Genomic DNA, 18741 nt, shown 5'->3' with positions numbered 1-18741 from the left:
TAAAATGAGGGTTTTTTTTTTTTTTCAGAGCTTTGCTTCCCAAAATTTCTGGCTCCGATTGAGGCTGTTACCAAAGTGATGTGCGTGGGGGGGGGGGGCGGGGGAGGGAGGGTAGCCCGCGCTATGAAAGGTCTAAGTGGGTTACTGTTCTCCCCTGATAGCACTTGAGTTTTATTTTCCTTCAGCCTCCGCATGATATCACGAGGAATTGTGCCTAATAAAGTGTCGGCCTCTATTTTGCATGCTGATTTCAAGATGATGGATTTTTTTTCTCCTATTTATATGGATCAGAACATAGCAGACTTATTGGATCGCCCGAAATATGAACTGGAATAATTGAGAGCGCGTGAGATTATCCATCAGCGCTCCATGGGATGAAGAAGCCACTTGTTGTATTTATGTATTTATTTTATCTGAACTCAGCTTAGGGGCCCTGTTCGGTGACAGTGATTCTTTCCAGTAGAAGCCATTGCTCAGATTAAATTCATTGATGATAACACGCAGTGAGAGGGAGACTGGGACCAGGGGCTAAGTGGATGACACCTGGCTGAGAGATCCTAAAGGGCGATGATGATTTAAAGTATCTTCAAGACAACTTTCATCCTTACAGGGTTCTTGGCCTTCTTTTTTTTTTTTTTTTTTTTTGGCCAGTCCTGGGCCTTGGACTCAGGGCCTGAGCACTGTCCCTGGCTTCTTCCCGCTCAAGGCTAGCACTCTGCCACTTGAGCCACAGCGCCGCTTCTGGCCGTTTTCTGTATATGTGGTGCTGGGGAATCGAACCTAGGGCCTCGTGTATCCGAGGCAGGCACTCTTGCCACTAGGCTATACCCCCAGCCCATCGGCCTTCTTAATGATGAGTTTTCCAGCTCATTTCCTTTTCTTTCTGAAAAGAAACTCCTCCTTTCTTCTCCCTCTCTCTTTCCCCCCTCCTTTTCTTCCTCCTCTTCTTTCTCTTTCTTTCTATCTCTTTTCCTCTCTCCTTCCCTCCATTCATCCAAGTTTTGGAGAAAAGTGAGCTTCTTTTCCTTGAAGTAAAACAGCTGCCAAATACCAAGTTAGACAAGCCAGAATCCTTCGTTTCCTCTGTGGTTTGTCCTGGGGAGGAAATTTCATTTTCTTTTTATCCCGAAGCAATTTCATAAAAAAAAAAAATTGTCCTAAACTTCAGTGACACAGATAGAGCTCCATCCCTTCTCTCGAGTACAGTCTCTGCTATGTAACGTCTTCACTTTATGTATCACGTGGCATTGGCGTTTTTGCTGATTTTTGTACTCGATGATCAAATCTTGAGCTTCCGTGTGCAACGGAATGGTCTTGCCTCTCTCAGACACACAGTCCCCAGGTGACTCTGAGGAGGCTGGGCTGGGGACTCTTCTGCAGCGAGCTGCTGCAGGGCCTCCCCGCACTCTGTGTGCACCGAACTTGGCTTCCACCAGGCGCTCAGTACCTAGTGATTGAATGAAGGACCTGCAAAATGGGTGAATCAATGGTGAGCTGAGGGGGAGTAGGCCGACCGAAGTAGAGAGCGCATCACTCTGAGTCTTAAGTTCTGGGTTCCCCAGTAGGATGACCGGTAGGATTTCAGAGCGAGGCGATGCATCCATTTCAGACTGTGAGCTCCATGGCCTTTTCTCTCCTTCTCAGTTCTAGGTGACTGTTGTAAGAAGAAAGCCAAGTTGAACCCGGGTGTGGAGAGAAAGTTTTAAGGAGGACGTTAAGGACAGCCAGGGTGTGGAATGTGCCCTTTTTATGAATTATGCATTTGGGAGGCTAATGAATGATCGAACGGAGTGCGAGGTGGAGAGCTCTTCACTATTCTTGTTGGAATTAAATGGTGAATCTTAGAGTGCAGAGACTGAGAAAAATCACTCATCATTTTAATTTCCTAATAATTCCACTGCCAAGTCGTAGCCGCCTTCCTTCTGTTCTGCACTTGAAAGATCCCTTAACTTTAACAATAGCAAACTTCATTCAAGCAGTGTCTACACATGGGAAATTCAGAAACGACTGGAGAAAATAAAAGGGAAGATACAAATCTTCATGCTGTGGTTCAGAGTTAGGTGCCATTCACCCTTACATAGTCAGTTTAAGGCACACAGTCATTTAGTGCCTTCTATATACAGCTGTATGGGGAACCATGGGGAGGAAAAGTCCCCTGAAGCTGACTGAGGTGATGGGGGGGGGGGGGGCGGGAGTTGATCACCTCTGGCTGTAGCACTTCTGTAATGGACTCTCATGAGGAATAAGTGGGATTCACACATTGAAAGCCCCGAGAATGGGGACCTTACATGTGGTACGGTCTGTGGTGAGTGCTGTCGGGGTAGAGGAAGAGATGACTCATTCTAGTTGGGGTATTGGGGAGGGCTTTAGGGGTACAGTACATTTGTCCAACATCTGGAAGGCGGAACGGGGATTGTGATGGTGTTTCAGAGCCAGACATTCAGCAAAGGCAGGAAAGAGACTTCCTGTTGAAGGCTCGGGTTATAATTTGAGGTGAATGAAGCAAAGACAACAACAACAGAAAAAAACAAAAAAACATTGCTGGTAGGTGAAACCTAGGAACATAGACAAACACTGTGCCTGGAAACGTCGCGTGGGGACATGATTAGGCCCTGGTCCGGCCTCAACCAGGGATACTCTGAAGACATGGATAGGCTCACATGCTTGACTTCCCATGGAAAGTACTTAGATACTCAGTCATCCCAAGACCCAAATATGTTCCTGGAAATTTGACTTTTAATCACTTTCCTTTTGGGGGGAAAAAAACCCAACATATAATTTCAGACCTTAGTATAATTGGTATTAAGGGAGAATCAGGACACAGTCGGCTCGCTGGAAAGATTGGTTGGCCGAGCAAGTGAATGAATGAATGAGCAATGATGAGCACTCAGCCTTCTTCAAGCTTGGTGGGAGATAAGTAGTGGAGTTGAACGTCCAGGAAGGCTGCACGCCCCAGTCACTGTGAACTTCAACGTCCTGATCTCCCTACGGTCTCTGTGACCACCGCGGAGGAAATTCATACTGAAACCCTTTGTGAAGGAAAAGTGAAATTCAAATCTCAGATTCTAAATGAATCTGGTTCACATTTTTTTTAAGTGTGTATGTGCTGAACAAGGGGATATTAGAGTCTTTGATTTTTTTCCACCTGTGGCTTTCCGTCTGCGTGAAAGACTTTCAGAGTCAGTGACCGGAGAATCAATGGCGATGAGTAGCATAACGGAACCCAGAGAGGGGGCTCCCAGACTCTCCATGCCCTCGGGAGACCCCAGCTCCACGGCTCGTGCACTGTCCAACCATTCTCAGCTCCATGGCCAGGGATGTTTGCTATTACATGATGGCTGAAATGTGTTTGGGCGGGTCACAAATAGAACGAGACTGGTCATGTTAAATTTATAATTAGGACTGTTTTAGTCAATACATCAGAAAAATGTTATGCCAACTTTGGGTCTAATTTTGAATAGAGATGCTGCTGCTGAGTCCGCAGCCAGATTTGTTGAGTGATTGAAGGTAAGCCCACATCATACCAGGCCTGTGTTCAAATCCCAGCTCTTCTAGTTACTCGGTGGGAAGCCATGGGCAAATTCCATAACTCCCAGTGGTAGGAGCAGTAAAATGGACTAGAACTGCAAACCCCACAGGACTGAGAGGAAGAAGTAAACGTGTCCTTGCACAGCACCTAGGGCCTTACAGGTGACGCAGTTCACGTTCGCTATGGTAACTAGGGGCCGGTGCTCAGGCTCCTCCCCCTTACTGTCTATGCTTGGCCCTACAAGGCAGGTCGTTGATTGGTCACTGAAGCCAGAGCTTCTGCCTGTTCTCCTATCTTTTGCAGTCTGCTGGGGAGGGAGGGATTTATATGAGTGATTCAGAAGCCTAAGCCTGACACTTGGCTCAAAAATCCATCCCCAAGTCTGCAAGCATTCTGTGCCCAAATGAGTCCCTTCAGATTGGGTTCCTTATAGTGGATGGGAACAGTTAAGGCCAATGTGTCTGTCTGTCCCCTAAGAGGGGCAGACAAACACTTGATTTTCTTTCCTTGCCTCATTCCTGCTGCCGGTCAAATGATGAGAGTGTTTTCAAATGACTTCCCAGGGCCAATTTGTACCTTAACACATTTTGACCAGAAACACTTAGCATTTGGGGAGGGTTCACAAAAGGACGTTTTGAAGAAGATAAACGCTCTCTGTCCTGCACAGGGGTTTGCCTGTCTTCGGAGGGGAGGTCATCTCTTCTCATCCAATGGCCAGTCATACTTTGCTAGGGAAATCAGTTGGGACAGAAAAACAGAAGTTGGTGCTAAATCCCAGAACTCTGGCTTTGATGCTTTTTCATGACATCTCCAAGGAATGGCAATGTCTTCTTTCTCCCCGGCCACTGGTTAGTTACCCTCTCCTCCTTTTCTCTACCTTAGAGATGTGACTTCTAGCCTGAGGAGACTTGTTTGCCTTGGGTCCTTTTCCCTAAAACTATTTTTAAATTCTTGAGTCAGCTGCTCTGCTATTCCAACACCTCTCCCCGCCCCCCACACCCTTTTCAATTTTTGCCACTAATTAGGTTCTTCTACCAAGGCCAAACCCTGAGCTCCGAGGTAATGGATCCTTTCCCAGTTGATCATGTTCTTCCTTTTGGACTGAGAACACTTTCCAGACATTCCTGAGACTGGAGGGACTTGGCTAGGGCAGAAGGCAAGCATCTTGAAGTCCGTGGCCAGTCGTAGGGGGAGCCGCATGCTTCCCCCCCCGGGATCCCCAAGATAGTGCCGTCATTGGTGCCATTCCACTCTCCACAGAGGGTAGGGTGCAGAGACTTGCTTCATTTGCATAGAACCCCACCCCCAACCCAGGGATGGATTTACTCCCCTTTTCTTCCACCCCGCCTCTCAGGCCACACTTCAGGGGGATTAAGGTCCTCATGGATGTTCTCTTCTCGGTGGTGCATCTCAGTATCGGAAGGGAGAGGAGGGGAGCCCTTGGGCTCAGCCCCCTCAGCCTGCCCCACCGGCCGTGCCAGGAGCTTGGCCGAGTTCTGGGTGTCAGATTTTCACATGGATGAACTGTACCCTGTCACTTCTTCTCTGTAGTAGGAGCCAGAGCGGTTGTCTGTGACACAGAAAGTGGAGTTTTCCCTTACTGTTTTTACCTGCTCTGTTTTTATTTTCTTCTCCATGGTGGAGCTACTCTTGTGTATCTGTTCATGGGCCTGTGTATTTCCGAGCACTGCAGCAAGGTAGCAGTGGCCTTTCTGAGACAACCTGAGGGTCTGGGCAGGGATGAGTGCTTTCTGGTTAAATACTTGTAGTGGAGAGAATTCTTGTACTCCAGGAATGGTGTTCTTGCTTGTTTTGGGGGCTCTGCTCTTTGCCATAGTAAAGGTAATAGCAACACCTATGGAAAGAATCCCTCTATGAAGACTTTAAAGATATCTATGTATATATATGTGTGTGTGTGTACACACACACACACACATGCACGCACACACACATATCATGTGAGCATGGTGTCTTTGTCTTCCCAGAGAGGACCCTTGAACCACGAGGTGTGTCCCTCTCTACCCTAGGGCTATGTGGCGGATGGGCAGCTTGAACTTCATCCACAAGTGAACTCGGAGTTGTTTCTGCCTAGCTCTTTCCTGTGTAGGCCCAGTGTGTATTCCCACCTTCCAGATCTTCTTTGGTTAGCATCATCTGTAGGGACATCAGGGATTTGGGGGGAGCCTTAAGTTTGCAAATGGGGTTCTGTGTCTTAGGTTTTAGATGAGACCTTGATGGGACCATCTTTCCAGTCTGGACATTATGAGAACAGCTGCTAACAAGCAAACATGATTTTGTTTTTCAGACTTTGGGCTGGAGGAGGTAAAACCTCAACCTGCTCAGGCCAGATCCATTGAAATACTTTGCATACTAATTAATGATGTACAAGCTGTTGTCTAATGGGCAGTTTTACTGTGTGTGCCCTTCAGTTCTGACTAGCTGGAGTTTCCATGATTTAGGCTCTCAGCTCTTCCATTTATGTATGAGTCTTGGTCTTTGGGTAAAGCTATTGTAGACATTACTGCCTTTCTTTGGTGCTTCTCTCTTTCTTTTAAGTCACTCTATGAATTTATAGTTCTCACTGAATGCATAAGGATGAGGATGTGCTTCTTTTTTTTAAATATTCACATTTACAGAGGGGAAAACAAAACCCTTTTTCTGGTCTGAAAATATCTCCACATCTTTTAAGTTAGGCCGTGCACATACTTGCTAGAGAGGAATGGTTATTTGCTCTGTGCCTGAAACTGTCTCAGTACTCAGCCACATGCATTATCTCATTTAATTTTCATTAACTTTCTAAAGTAGGTTCTGATAGTACCTATCATTTGAAGATGAGAGAACTGAGGCACAGTGCGATTAGTTTATCTAAAGTCACACAGTTAAGCAATAAAGCAAAGATGATGATGGAACTGGCCCACTTGTCCTAGCAAAGAGGTACAATTCAATTATTTCTACATCTTTTTTGCGGTCACCAGAGTTCAGGTAGTTGTTGTTTGTTAGTTTTGAATAGAAGCTGTCTTTCTAGTGTCCTTTGTGTTTGTCTGTATTGAGGAAAGCTCCAATTTCTTTGGAGGTTCTAGGTTCTGCCTCATTGAGGCAGGATTTACTAACATCCACTGGTTCTCAGTGTTCTGCCATGCCCTGTGTGTACAGAAATGAGTCTTTTAAAAAATATCCTCCTATAGAAGATTTCAGTTCTATTGGTTAATCTCCAGTATTTACCTCCACAAAGTTACACGCGGTATTCGAGCAGGGCATGGAATATCTAGCTATCCGCTAGTAAGAAGCAATACAACTGTATCACTGAATCAACAATTTTGTCCTACAATGTATGTGTCTGGTTCAGTTAGCTCAATAATGGGCTCAACGCCCTACGTCATTCTGATGGATGGCCCTAAGCACAACTCTTAATAGGATGTCACCTTTGGTTTTATGACTGTCACTTTCCTTAATTGAAGTGGTGGACTAAAAAGTTCAAGAGCGCAAGTGTGGAGCTCTTATTGGATTGTTTTTTGAGGAGCTAACATTACGCTGGAAAAGATCACATGAATAAACGTCAGAACAGATCTCATAATCATTATTAACAATGTAAGCATTGTCCTGTCTCCTAAATTCTCACTTTTCTCCTACGTAAACCAAGCAGGCTAGATGAAAAGGACGGTGAAAGTCACTTAAAAAGTTCTCCAATGCATGGGAAACTTGTACCATGACAAGTCTTGTTGGGAATCTACATGACTGGTTTTGAACTAGAGATGAAATCCCTTTGGTGGGTCTTTGTGGTCCTGCCTTTCAAATGGATTTCCTCATCCCTGGCATGCCCCTCGTGAGGATTTAGTCAAGATACTCAGGGTTTGAGTACTGTAATATTTGAGGTGAAAGTTAACAGTGTTGGGTTTGTTGCTACTCATCCATTCACCCCTGAGGGGGCAGGAAAGGTTCAAGTTATAAAGGAGTTTGATCGTGGAGTTTATGGAACTCTCTGGATCTTTCCTGGGGCTCTGTCCCACTGTGGGTCAGTTTCCCGCAGTTGGGGTAGGGCAGTCATACGCTTTCACCTCACAATTCTTTATCAAACGCCGCACAAAAATGCTGCAATTCATCGGATGGAAGTGAAGTTTTGTGTTCTAGCAGCCTCTGCTCTGTCAGAAGCGCCTTTGGGATGTGGGTGGGGTCTGAGCATAGACCCCCGACAGGCACATGCCCCCATACTGGCAGATACTTTATGCACTTAGCCCTATAAATCACCCCCCAAAACTGTGGTCTGTGTCAAAACTCCATCTCTTCGTGAGGGTATTTTTAACTGCTCCAGGTTCCTTTAAGGAAGTGTGATCTGGAAGGGGCAGCCACTTGGCTTCTTCTGCTCAGGGGGAAACTTGGAGAGAATTCCCCAGGTCTTCCCTCCGGTGGGGCTGGCTCTCCCCAAAGAGCCGGCCCTTCGCGGTGTCTTTGCCACATAAGGGCTGGTGTCAGGCCCCAGGCACCGGGTGACGGCTGTGTCTTCCCCACGACAGATGGGTCTGCAATTTCAGCCAGTGATCCACAGCAGAGAGGGCGGGCGGGGGACTCTGCAGCCACCGGCCAAGCGGCCAGGCAGCTTAGGGTAATGGGGATCGCTGCGTGCCCGGCATAGCTTCTGTGCTAATGACGGGCTGCTGACAGGCGTCTCTTTCCTGCTCATCTTGGAGGCAGAAGACTCCCTGCCCTCTCGATTCGGTTTCTCTCTGGCAGAGCCCGTGTCCTGTTTGCCTGTCTTTCAAAGCCCATTTTGGCACCAGATGGAACCGCTCACGGTGGCTAGCAGTTGTCTGACTTAAGAATGCCAAGGAGCCGGAGGCGGGGGGAGGAGGGGCAGGAGGATTCTTTCTAACACAACCTGAATTTGGCCTTTGGGTCTGGCCTCAAATGGCTTAAACACACAGAAGCGGCAAATAGCATGGGCTCCAGGAAAGAGGAGGCGGGGGGGGGGGGAGGATGGGGGGGTGTCCCTGACCCCCAGGGCAGAGCTCCCTCCCTCCACCACATTCTGGTGACTGTTGTGAAGATAATAATACCCATCAATCCTCCTGCCAGTGCCATGGCTCTTATTTACTCTTATTAGTACAACTGGTTTTTATACTAGGATTGCGATCAGCGTTACAATTAGTATTAATAACCTCACTGTGGCTCTATGCACCAAACCACCGTGCTGTGTTGTTTAAGGACCCTGCTCTTCCCTGTCTCAACTGAAAGTCTAGATGGACGTTTTCTACCTGTTCACTTTTGAGTGATTTAATTTCTCTGACTCTCAATTTTCTCATCAAATAGTCCGGGGGGGGGGCACCATACCCAGCACTGGTGAGTGCTTGATATACAGTAGCCGTCACTGATATTACTAACACCATCACTGCGCTGAGAAAACTCTTACGTTGTCTTTGTTTGTTCTCACCATCGCCCATTTTGCAGATGAAGCAAATTGAGGTTCGGGCTCCTGACCCCAAAATCACACAGGGAAGAACGAGGCTTCCTTACTCTTACAAAAATCATATAAGGAAGGCCGTGACTTTCCACCCTACTACGCCATCTCCCATTACCATGTTAGCAGAAATCAACCCTGTCTGAGGCTGGAGATATCTTTCAAACCTACTTTTCTATAACCTTGGAAGAAACAACCCTTTCTTATTAATTTTTTTTTCTTTTGCTTCCTGGCCTTTTGGATCCAGACTTGAGTCCCAATCACCAGGGACACTCATGACCGCTAACTCCATCATGTTTAGAGGTTTCTGGAAGTCCACATGATCTCACCTGTCACCTCTGAGGCTCACACAATTGGGAGGAGTGCAAAGGCAGCCTTGGGTATTGAGGGCGGCCACTCCCTCAAACTCCTTTCCTTCTTTCAAGTCTGCCCAGTTGAAAGAGGGCTCACGTCAGTAGCTGTACAATTAGCTTGTGCGTCCGTAGTGCCGCTCTTGGGCACTGGAGAAGAGGCTTGGACGTGGTTCACTGTACACAGCGAGGATTCACAGGGGCCAGGAGTCATTTATCATGGATAAGAGGTTGATAAGCTTTGGCCTCTGTGGAGAGAAGCTGGAAGCAGGGTCCAGTAATTATCCACCCGGAGGGCTGCCCTCCTCGTGGGGTCATCAAAGGTTGCGTAGTGTTGGAAGAGCTATTTTAGGAAGATGTTTATGTTGTAAAATGTTGGGTTGAAAAAGTCTTTGCTTCCCTTTCAAGAGTTATGCCCACACCGTACACTCATCTTGGCATATTCTGAGAGAGCAGGAAAGAGAGAACTTCTTCAGGGACTCTGCACAGATTAGTAGTCAGAAATGGGTTGAACTTGGTGTATCTTTGCACGGTGTCCTCATGTTAATGGTGGTTGACAGAGATCCTGCTCAGGGCTGTATTCATACAGATGTATCAGGGAGCGATGGTCGCACTTTACAAGTGATTTGTCTTGAGGTGCCAGTTTTACGACAGTGGAGATTTGACATTGCACAAAGGAAATCCTAAAAAGAATTAATTGATCAGAATTTAAATTCATGCTGATATTTTTGGGGAAAAAAAATTGGACCTGAAATTGCATAGAACTGTGTAGGCCTACAGGCAAAAGAGTGTTAGAAAACTTAGGTGGTTTTAGAGATCCTTTTTATTTTTATTTTTATTTTTGCCCCAAGCAGAAAACAGATGGAGAGGCTTAACAGTAGCCGGTCAGCACAGATGCTCTCACATGACGCCTTTGACACCTGTCACCTTTCCCTGATGGACTCTGACAACTGTGATAGTTACATAAGGAACAACTCGGAAAGCTGTAGGTGACCAAGGCGGGGTCACCCGCACAAGGACGGCTTTGAGAGTTGAAATGTTCACAGAACAGCACAAGTGGCATTCATTCCACCAGATTGGAATGCTTTGGTCACTTCACAAGTAAAACCCACGGATCTCACTGTAGAACCAATTCAGGAACCAGGGTGGTAGTTACAGTGGGAAGAGCATCCGAGTTGAGCCGCAAACACCTTTCCATAGCAGGCCTTTAAGAAAAACACTCAGGGAATACTTGAGAAGGCAGAGGAGAGCTTAGTCAGTGTGTGAATCCCACCCAACTTCTCCCGGGTACTGCTAATTAGGACGTTTTATTCGGAGGTGTTAAGATGAAAGTGTTTACCATCTCCTTACATTTGTCTAGTATGTGTTTTGCTCCTCGTCACCTGTGAATTTATTGGGCTAAAATTATGTGTTATGCTTGGGGAGCAGGAAGATTTCTCAGCCAATTAGATCCAATTGGACCCTGTCTTAAATGATGGTGAGGATCGTCTCCCTGTAGGAGTGCAAAGACGTGTGGGGGAGGGGAGTGGGGAGTGAGGGGAGGCTCCGTCTCGTGTGAGATCAGCTGGAAATTCCCGGAGTGTTTACTTCGTAAAGAAGGTCCAGCTTGGATGCAAAAGCAAGTCTGAGGCGCCAAGCACAGTGCTGTCTCCGAAGCAACTTTCTACCTGCTCTTTCAACTCCCATGTCATGACCGAAAAGCTAACCGTGATCATTTTGTTTCTCCACAGGTTCTTCTTGAAGTTTTTCCTCAAATGTAACCAAAATTGCCTAAAGAATGCAGGAAACCCACGTGACATGCGGAGATTCCAGGTGGGTGGCTCTTGACTTGCTTAAACCCTCGTAGCCACATGGGAGGGGAGAGGAGAGAGAGGCCAGGGGAGGAGCAGGTGGGGCCATTTGGTCCCCCAGGTATCTGTAATCTGGGCCTTGTTTCTGTGCCACAGGCATCGCGGTGGAAGCACCTGTGCTCCCTGACAGAGCCAGCACTGGTGTCTTTGGAGCCTGGTTTTGCCAAACCCAAACACCCACAGATTAAGTCAATTGCATAGAAATGAGAACTCATTTCCCCAAAAAGGTATAAGTAGAAATCCAGCAGCAGGTAGGGTAGCTCATGCCTGTAATCCCAGCTGCTACTTAGGAGGCAGAGATCTAGAGAATAGCAGTGTGGGACAAACAGTTAGTGAGACTCCATTTCAGTCAACAGTGAGGTTGCCATCCAGGGCAAAAATGCTAGAGCTTTCCTGAAAAATGACTGAAGGGGGGAAAAAAATCAATGGCATCTCATCTATATAACTACTTAAATATAATAAAAATATAATTTAAAGAAAAATGAGGGGAAAAAAGCTGAGTATGTGGCTCAAGTGATCAAGTACTTGGCACACAAGCATGAGTTCCTGAGTTCAAACAATAGTACCAGTGGAAACGGAAAAGAAAGAAAAATGAAAAAGTAGTACACAAAGGTTAAAACTGAGGAACTATTTTTTTTCCCCTCTGTGTTTCCCTCTTGCCATCTTGGGAACTGTTAGCAGAGATTGCCGACTATCAATGGACCCCCAAGAAGCAGAGCACATCTAGCTAGAGCAACCTGGGGGACCCTCTTCCTTCCACAGCGTCTTGTGTGTCACGTTTACACATTCCCGAGCACCACCGAGAACATGGTGCTGTGCCAACCTCACAGAAGTGTCCGCTCACGAAAGGACGAGACCCCCAAATCAAATGGGTTAACTTCTAAGGGAAAAGGTGGCACTTTTGTTTGAGGAGGAATTGCTGAATCCGGCCATGGTGCTGCTCTCAGAATCCCCTGGAGATCTTATTAAAATACTGAGTGAGGTGTGGGGGGGGGGGGGCCTGGTATTCTGCATTTCTAACAAGCTCCCAGGTGAGCGCAGAGCCAGGGGCCACACTCTAGGGGTGAAGTGAAGGCCCTTACATCGCCCCCTGCTGCCGTTCACGGCCCAGCCATTTGCGTGGTCGGTGTGGGTGTATGCACGTCCGCTCCGTCAGAAATGCAGCGTGGCGTTGGGGGTCTGTTCTTCCGTCTGCGTTCGCCGGCATCCGTGTAGATTTCAGCGTGTGATCTCTGAGGGGCTCTGGAGAAACGGTAGCTGCGCTTTCTCTGAGGGGAGAAAAAGGAGTGATTTTTGAGCATTAGACTGTGGATGTCACTATCTCCTCATCTCCAAAGATGCCATTTGAAACATAGGAGGTATTCGTTTCCTTGGAGAGTAGATCCCGTGGAAATCTCTCCTGAGATCCTGGGCAATGTCTACGCAGTCATCTCAAGTCTCGCCCACTGACATCTAGAAAGACGCGAGGGAGGAGAAGCGCAGCTTCCGCTTTCTCAGAAACTGTGTTCCCTGGCCTTCGTGGGGCCCTAAGGGTGTGGGCTCGGAGGAGCTCATCCCCACAGAGGGTGCGTGTGTGTGTGTGTGCGTGTGTGTGTGTGCGTGTGTGTGCGCACGTGTGTGCGTGCGTGCGTGTGTGTGTCAGTATGTGCACTGAGCTGGAGTTAGCCTTGCACCCGTGCAAGCCACCGAGGGCGGCTCGGGGTCTCCTGGCGTCTGCGCTGTGGTTTTGAGCTGGAGCTGGCGTTGCTTGGGGGGCAGGGGTGTCTCCTGCGCATTGTAGGGTGTCTGCAGGTGTCACTGGTGGGTCCCCGCTGGACAGCAGTAGAGAACGCCCCTAACCCGGACACGAGACGTCGCCACCCATGGCCAAATGGCCCCTGGTCGGGAGGAAGAGGACGGTGGCCCGTGCCTCTGATGGCAAAGCCCTGGTTCATTCCGATTCCCGATGACTCCTGGGAAACGTCCTAGACGGCACCCTGTGCTGGGGCACGAGAGCCGCGTGCCCCAGGCCCTGACTGACTGACAAACACGAATGACCAGGGGAGGGTTAAGAACGAGTCGTGGAGGGGGTGAATTGGGACAGAGCACGCTCCGTGGATGCATGAACACGCCCCAGTGAAACCCCTTGGTGCAACGGAGGGCCCGGGCCCTGCCCCCGAGGAGACCCGCGGCGTGGGAGGCTAGGACCAGGCTGGCCGCCCCACCGCACGCCGGGCTGCTCTTGAGCCACCCAGGGCTGGGCCGGCGCTCTGGGGCTGGGGAGTCCCTCTCGCCCCACGGGGCTCAACAGTCACGTGGAGATGGCCAGGTCTGAGGCAGAGCCAGGAGGGAGGCCGCCTCGCCCCTCCAGCCGATGGGCCAAGAAGGTCCTTTCTGAACAAGGCACGTCGTTTCATTGCTTCCCGTGGTTAATCGGGAAGCCAGTCATACGTGGTTTTAATGTCTCTGCTGCCTCGGAGAAGGATGACAAATTATATTTGTGGCATGAAAAAAGAATCCCTGGCCTCCTAATTCCCTATCACTATGGCTTTAGCCGCTGGTACCCCAAGTCTGTTGCATGTCCCCTCCCTTGCTATGAAGTGACTCCCATCCACCGTCCTGGGAGACTTCTCTCCTCACGTCCCCAGTGTTTCCGGGGCATGTCAGAGGGTGTCTCTTCTGAACAGCCATCGGGGGGGCTGTGTAGGCCACCGAGGAGGACACGAGAAAGGTTGCTGATCTCCTGACATGTAAAGATGTTCTGTCAGGCAAACGCAGCCTCGCCGCGGCTGGGCTTGCGGTGTGTACACAGAGACTGCTTAATTACACAGGTCGTGTCAATTAGTGTGACCCGAGTGTTTTCAAGAAATTAATCACTTGTGGCAGACCTTAGCCGCGTTCACACTTTATGGCATAAAATCCTGTGGAAAATCTGGCATAATCTTTTTTTTTTTTTTTTTGGTAAAGATTTATCATGGATGTTTGCTTTTGAAATTCATAGACGGCGGTGATTAGAGAAACAAACTTGTTCAAGCCCAGCTGTGGATCTAGGCTCCATTTCGTTGTGGTGGTTGTGAGGGAGGGGGGAGGAAGGAGAGGAAGATGAGTAGAAAGAAGCAGCCCATGGCACACCGAAAAATAAGATGACTGAAGGAGCCCGTTCCTCCTCCTTCTCTTCCTCCTCCTTCTCTTCCTCCTCCTTTTCCCCTTCTCCTCCTCCCTCTTCCCTCTTTGTCTCCTCCTCCTTTCTCTTCTTTTTCCTCCTCCTCCTTTTTTGTGTGCTGCACTGGTGTTTGAACTCAGGGCCTTTCCCTCTAGCTTGGCTTTTTTCCCCCCTCAGTCTGCTGCTCTACCACTTGAGCCACAGCCCCGCTTCTGGCTGTTTGGTGGTTCATGGGTGATAAGACTCTCATGGACTATCGAGCCTCAGCTGGCTTCAAACTGCCATGCCCAGAGTCATAGCCTTCCGAGTTGCTAGGGTTGCAGGTATGAGCCACCAGTGCCTGGCTCCATTTCTCTGCCTTGACACTAAAATGAATCTAATGTCCAAAGACCGTGTTAAACCTATGTTGTGGTCTGATTTTTTTTTTTTTTTTTTGGCCAGTCCTGGGCCTTGGACTCAGGGCCTGAGCACTGTCCCTGGCTTCTTCCCGTTCAGGGCTAGCACTCCGCCACTTGAGCCACAGCGCCGCTTCTGGCCGTTTTCTGTATATGTGGTGCTGGGGAATCGAACCTAGGGCCTCATGTATCCGAGGCAGGCACTCTTGCCACTAGGCTATATCCCCAGCCCCTGTGGTCTGATTTTTAACTGATAGCAGTTAGACAATTCAAGACTAAGTTTCAGTCCCTCTCCACCATGCCCTTGTTGGGGATGGCAGAATGAAGGTAGGTAGGAGAGGGGCAAACTGTTGTCTTGTGATGTTTACCATAAAAGGTAGAGACTGAAGTAACAGATAAATTTCCCTATTCATTTTCTCCCTCCGACCATTTTTTTCAGTGACTATGAATCTGCATTCATGTCTAAATCCTAGATCTACGGAAACAGTATATATGAGTATAGATGCCAGATGTTTTCATTCCGGTATGTGTGCACTATGTTCATTCACTTATGTGTGCAAGCACTCAGCAGGGTTTATTATCGTGCTGGGTAGTAAATCTATAACAACAAACCACGTCTTTGCCTTAATGTAGCCTGTATTTCAGTAGGAGTCTATTTTTAAGATAATAGTGGCTGCTGTAACAAACACCAAAGGATATAGAACAGCTCGTATCTAACAGAGTAGCTGCTGCTTCTGTGATGGTATAGGGCAGGTATTTCCTGCCCTGATAAGTAGGTGTTGTCCTTGACATTATTTGGGGACCTGAAATAAATTGGTTTCATGTCCCCCCGCCTTCTATAACCTTACCATCGTTATGGAGCCTGGCGTGAAGGACGCCTAAATAAACCTTAGCCTAGACCTGGTTCTTATTGAGTCTGCCCTAATTCCATTGGCCGAGAGTCACCCCAGTGAGCGCGGCCAAAATCTGGTTGTTCTCAGGAGAAAAAGAAAAGAAAAGAAAATGAATGTATGAGGAATGATATCCATTAGCTACTATAGTGAAGAAGGTATAAAACTTAATCGTTACGGATAACTGGGAATTATAATGATAGCCATAAAAAATTAAACAGATTATGCTGAGAGAGAAAGAAGAACAAGGTGGGATGGTTATGGGAATCCCTCCCTTACAGCAGGTGACTGGAGATGATATCCAAGCTCAGTCACAGAGGCGGGCTCTCCTTTATAAACCATGGCTTCTCCATCATTACATGGGCAACAACTGACCTGTTAGGTGTGAGCTGTTATATAATCTTCAGTCTATTTGTTACAGCATCTAGTATCACCCTAAAAGTAGATTCCTGCCCCCTCCCCAGCACTGAAATATAGCTTTCACTAGAGGGAACACTATTTTTCCTTGGTTGTTAGAATAGACCCACTCCCACCCACTGGAATGTGGATAGAGACTATACATTGCAGACCCAACCTTACTGAAGACACTTTGCGTGTATTTCCTAAACAGTACAGCACAACCATTATTAACTCCCAGTTAACATTACGTTAGATATAAGTGATCTGGAGCTCATTTAAAGCACACGGGAGGATGTACATACGTTAGGCCATTTTATGTAAGGGGCTTGAACATCATTTGGGGGGCGGGGGGGTCCTTGGAATGAGCCCATGCAGATACCAAAGGACCGCTATCAACTGTGCGAAGAGAAATCAAAAGAGAGTTCTAAACAGAGGAGCAAACACAGACTTCTTATGGAGACGACCAACAGCCTGCTTTCAACACATAGAGAGGAAATATAGGAAACCATGACATTTCTTTATTTCCAACAACAAAAAACGTGTTTTTCTTTGATAAATGAGGACACAGGACTGGGCATGGTGGCACATGCCTATAGTATCAGCTACTAACGAGGTAGAGGCAGCTGGCATTACAGTTCTAGGTCAGCCTGGGCAAAAAAAAAAAAAAAAAAAAAGAATCAGTGAGACCCCCATCTTAACACAGAGTACTTCAGGAGATCACCTTCAGTCAAAAACATGATCCTATGTGGGAAAATTAGCCTAAAATCAAAATGGGTTGGACGCATGGCTCGAGTGGTAGAGTACTTGCCTAACAATGATAAGCTGCTGAGTTCAAACCCCAGAACTACCAAAAAAAAAAAAAAAGGTAATATGAGAACATAGGTTATGATCTGAACAAGTAATGCCTTTTCTTTAAAAGGAGTGAATTACAGAATTTTTGGAGAATTTTTGTTATTTATTAAAGCCATGGTCTCTCCAGACCAATATATTAGCGCGTGATCAAAGCATTCTAGAATGATCTACCCAGACTGCAGTTGCTGTCTGTGCGAAAAGGCACTGACATAAAGCGAGAAGTACTCTCCTCTCCCTCCCCCAGCAGCTTCCGCCCATCCTGGATATATTTATACTGTTTTGACAAACAGCACATCTAGCAATTAAATTCTTTACCAATAGAAGTCTAGGGTCCTACGCGGCGTTCACTCTCCTCCTACAGAATAATTTCAGGAAGTGCCATGCTGATTAATTATACTAAAAGCGGCTTTAATGATAGTTTTGGAATACAGGATTAATTCACGTAACACGTGGATTTTTTTTCGACTTGATCTATGAAACCATTACAGCGTCTTGGGCAGATATGTATCTTGGCAGGAGCCCTCTGCCGAGCCTTGGCAGAAATGATGCATCACTGAGAAGGGAAGGGATGGAGGGTTGGAATCCGGCCGCGGAAGTGTGGTCCCACATTAAGCACAGTGGCCTTTGAAGGAAATGTAAGGTACTTGCGAGAGTAGATGTAAAGCACTGGGTGTGATTAGCAATTGCTTAGGCATATTGGTTCTTTAGATGTTCTGTAGTTATAGGGAGTCACCAACAAAATGTATTCACGTATTCTTCCCCCTTCAACGTGTTATCTAGTTGCGCTCATGTTATCCGTCAGAGACTGTGCTAGGTTATTGTACCAACTTGGTGCCCTACTATTTTCGATTGCTGTCTTCCAATTGAGTGCATTGCCAGCTTGTGCTCTTTGACTATTCAGTACTTGTTGCCACCACTTGCGATTCCATCTTCCTAGGAAACTCTGTGGCCAAATCATTGAATTGCTAGATACCCATTACCCAGATTTCAGACAAAATGTCAGTTTCCCAGAGAGATCTTCCTTAAGCGTTCAGCTGAAAGTAGCTCCAAGCTAGCCATTGCCCCCTCCCATTTTATTTTCATTGTTTTGAGTGAATTGCAACCTAAAATTTGCTTGTGTTACTTACTTGTGATTGCTTTGAACTAAACTCTTGGTGGCCAAATATTTTATCTGCCTTGCTGATCACTCCTCCTCCAGTATATAGAGCAATTCCTAGCACACAGTAGGACCAGAGCTCATCCCTCTGAGTAAGTAACTAGCTCACAACTGTTATCCTAGCTACTTAGCAGGCTGAGATCTGAGGATTGTGGTTTGAAGACAGCCCAACTGGGCAGAAAGGTCTGTGAGGCTTATCTCTAATAAACTACTCAGAAAACAAAAACCGGAACTGGTGCTGTGGCTCGAGTGGTAGAGCACTAGCTTGGAGCACAAAGAGGCTCAGGGATAGTGCTCAGACGCTGAGTTCAAGCCCCAGTACCAAAAAAATAAAATAAATAAATGAAAAGATTACAAACTAGCACATGACAGGACTCAGACCCTGCAACCCTGTTAGCCACAGATCCTTCACTGGGGAGCACACCTGACCAACCTGTTAATGTTGAACTCACTTCTACAAGGAAGAACCAGTGAAGACACAGGAATGAAGGGGACCTGTTAACCACCAGTGACATAGTCAGAACCCGTCCCTTATATCCTGATCCACCAGAGGAGGAGGGATTTCCTGCTTAGCCTGTGTCCCAGCTCAAGAGGCAGAAGCAGAGTCGTTTCCAGATGGCCACATTTGCTTTCAGTTCGAGTGTGGGAAGTGCCCGTTCTTGTCTTCCTGTGACAGGATAGTGTGGCCTTGAGCACTTAAGTGAGGAATTAATTCAGTGAGCCATC

General features: G+C 47.3%; 1 protein-coding gene across 7 annotated transcripts in view; it reads left to right on the top strand.

Annotated features, from left to right (window-relative positions):
* The window catches only part of Ebf1 (EBF transcription factor 1), a 381892-nt gene that overhangs the window by 236644 nt on the left and 126507 nt on the right, over positions 1 to 18741 (top strand). For all 7 annotated transcript variants that reach the window (XM_048334365.1, XM_048334366.1, XM_048334364.1 and 4 more), the window contains one exon: positions 11062 to 11143. In XM_048334365.1, the coding sequence (XP_048190322.1) occupies positions 11062 to 11143 (82 nt within the window). The remainder of the gene's footprint in view (positions 1 to 11061; positions 11144 to 18741) is intronic.

The sequence above is a fragment of the Perognathus longimembris genome, chromosome 25 (assembly GCF_023159225.1).
Source record: "Perognathus longimembris pacificus isolate PPM17 chromosome 25, ASM2315922v1, whole genome shotgun sequence".
NCBI classification, from domain to species: Eukaryota; Metazoa; Chordata; class Mammalia; order Rodentia; family Heteromyidae; genus Perognathus; species Perognathus longimembris.
Note: the sequence above shows the minus strand (reverse complement) of the source record. Positions and strands in the feature narration are given on the sequence as shown.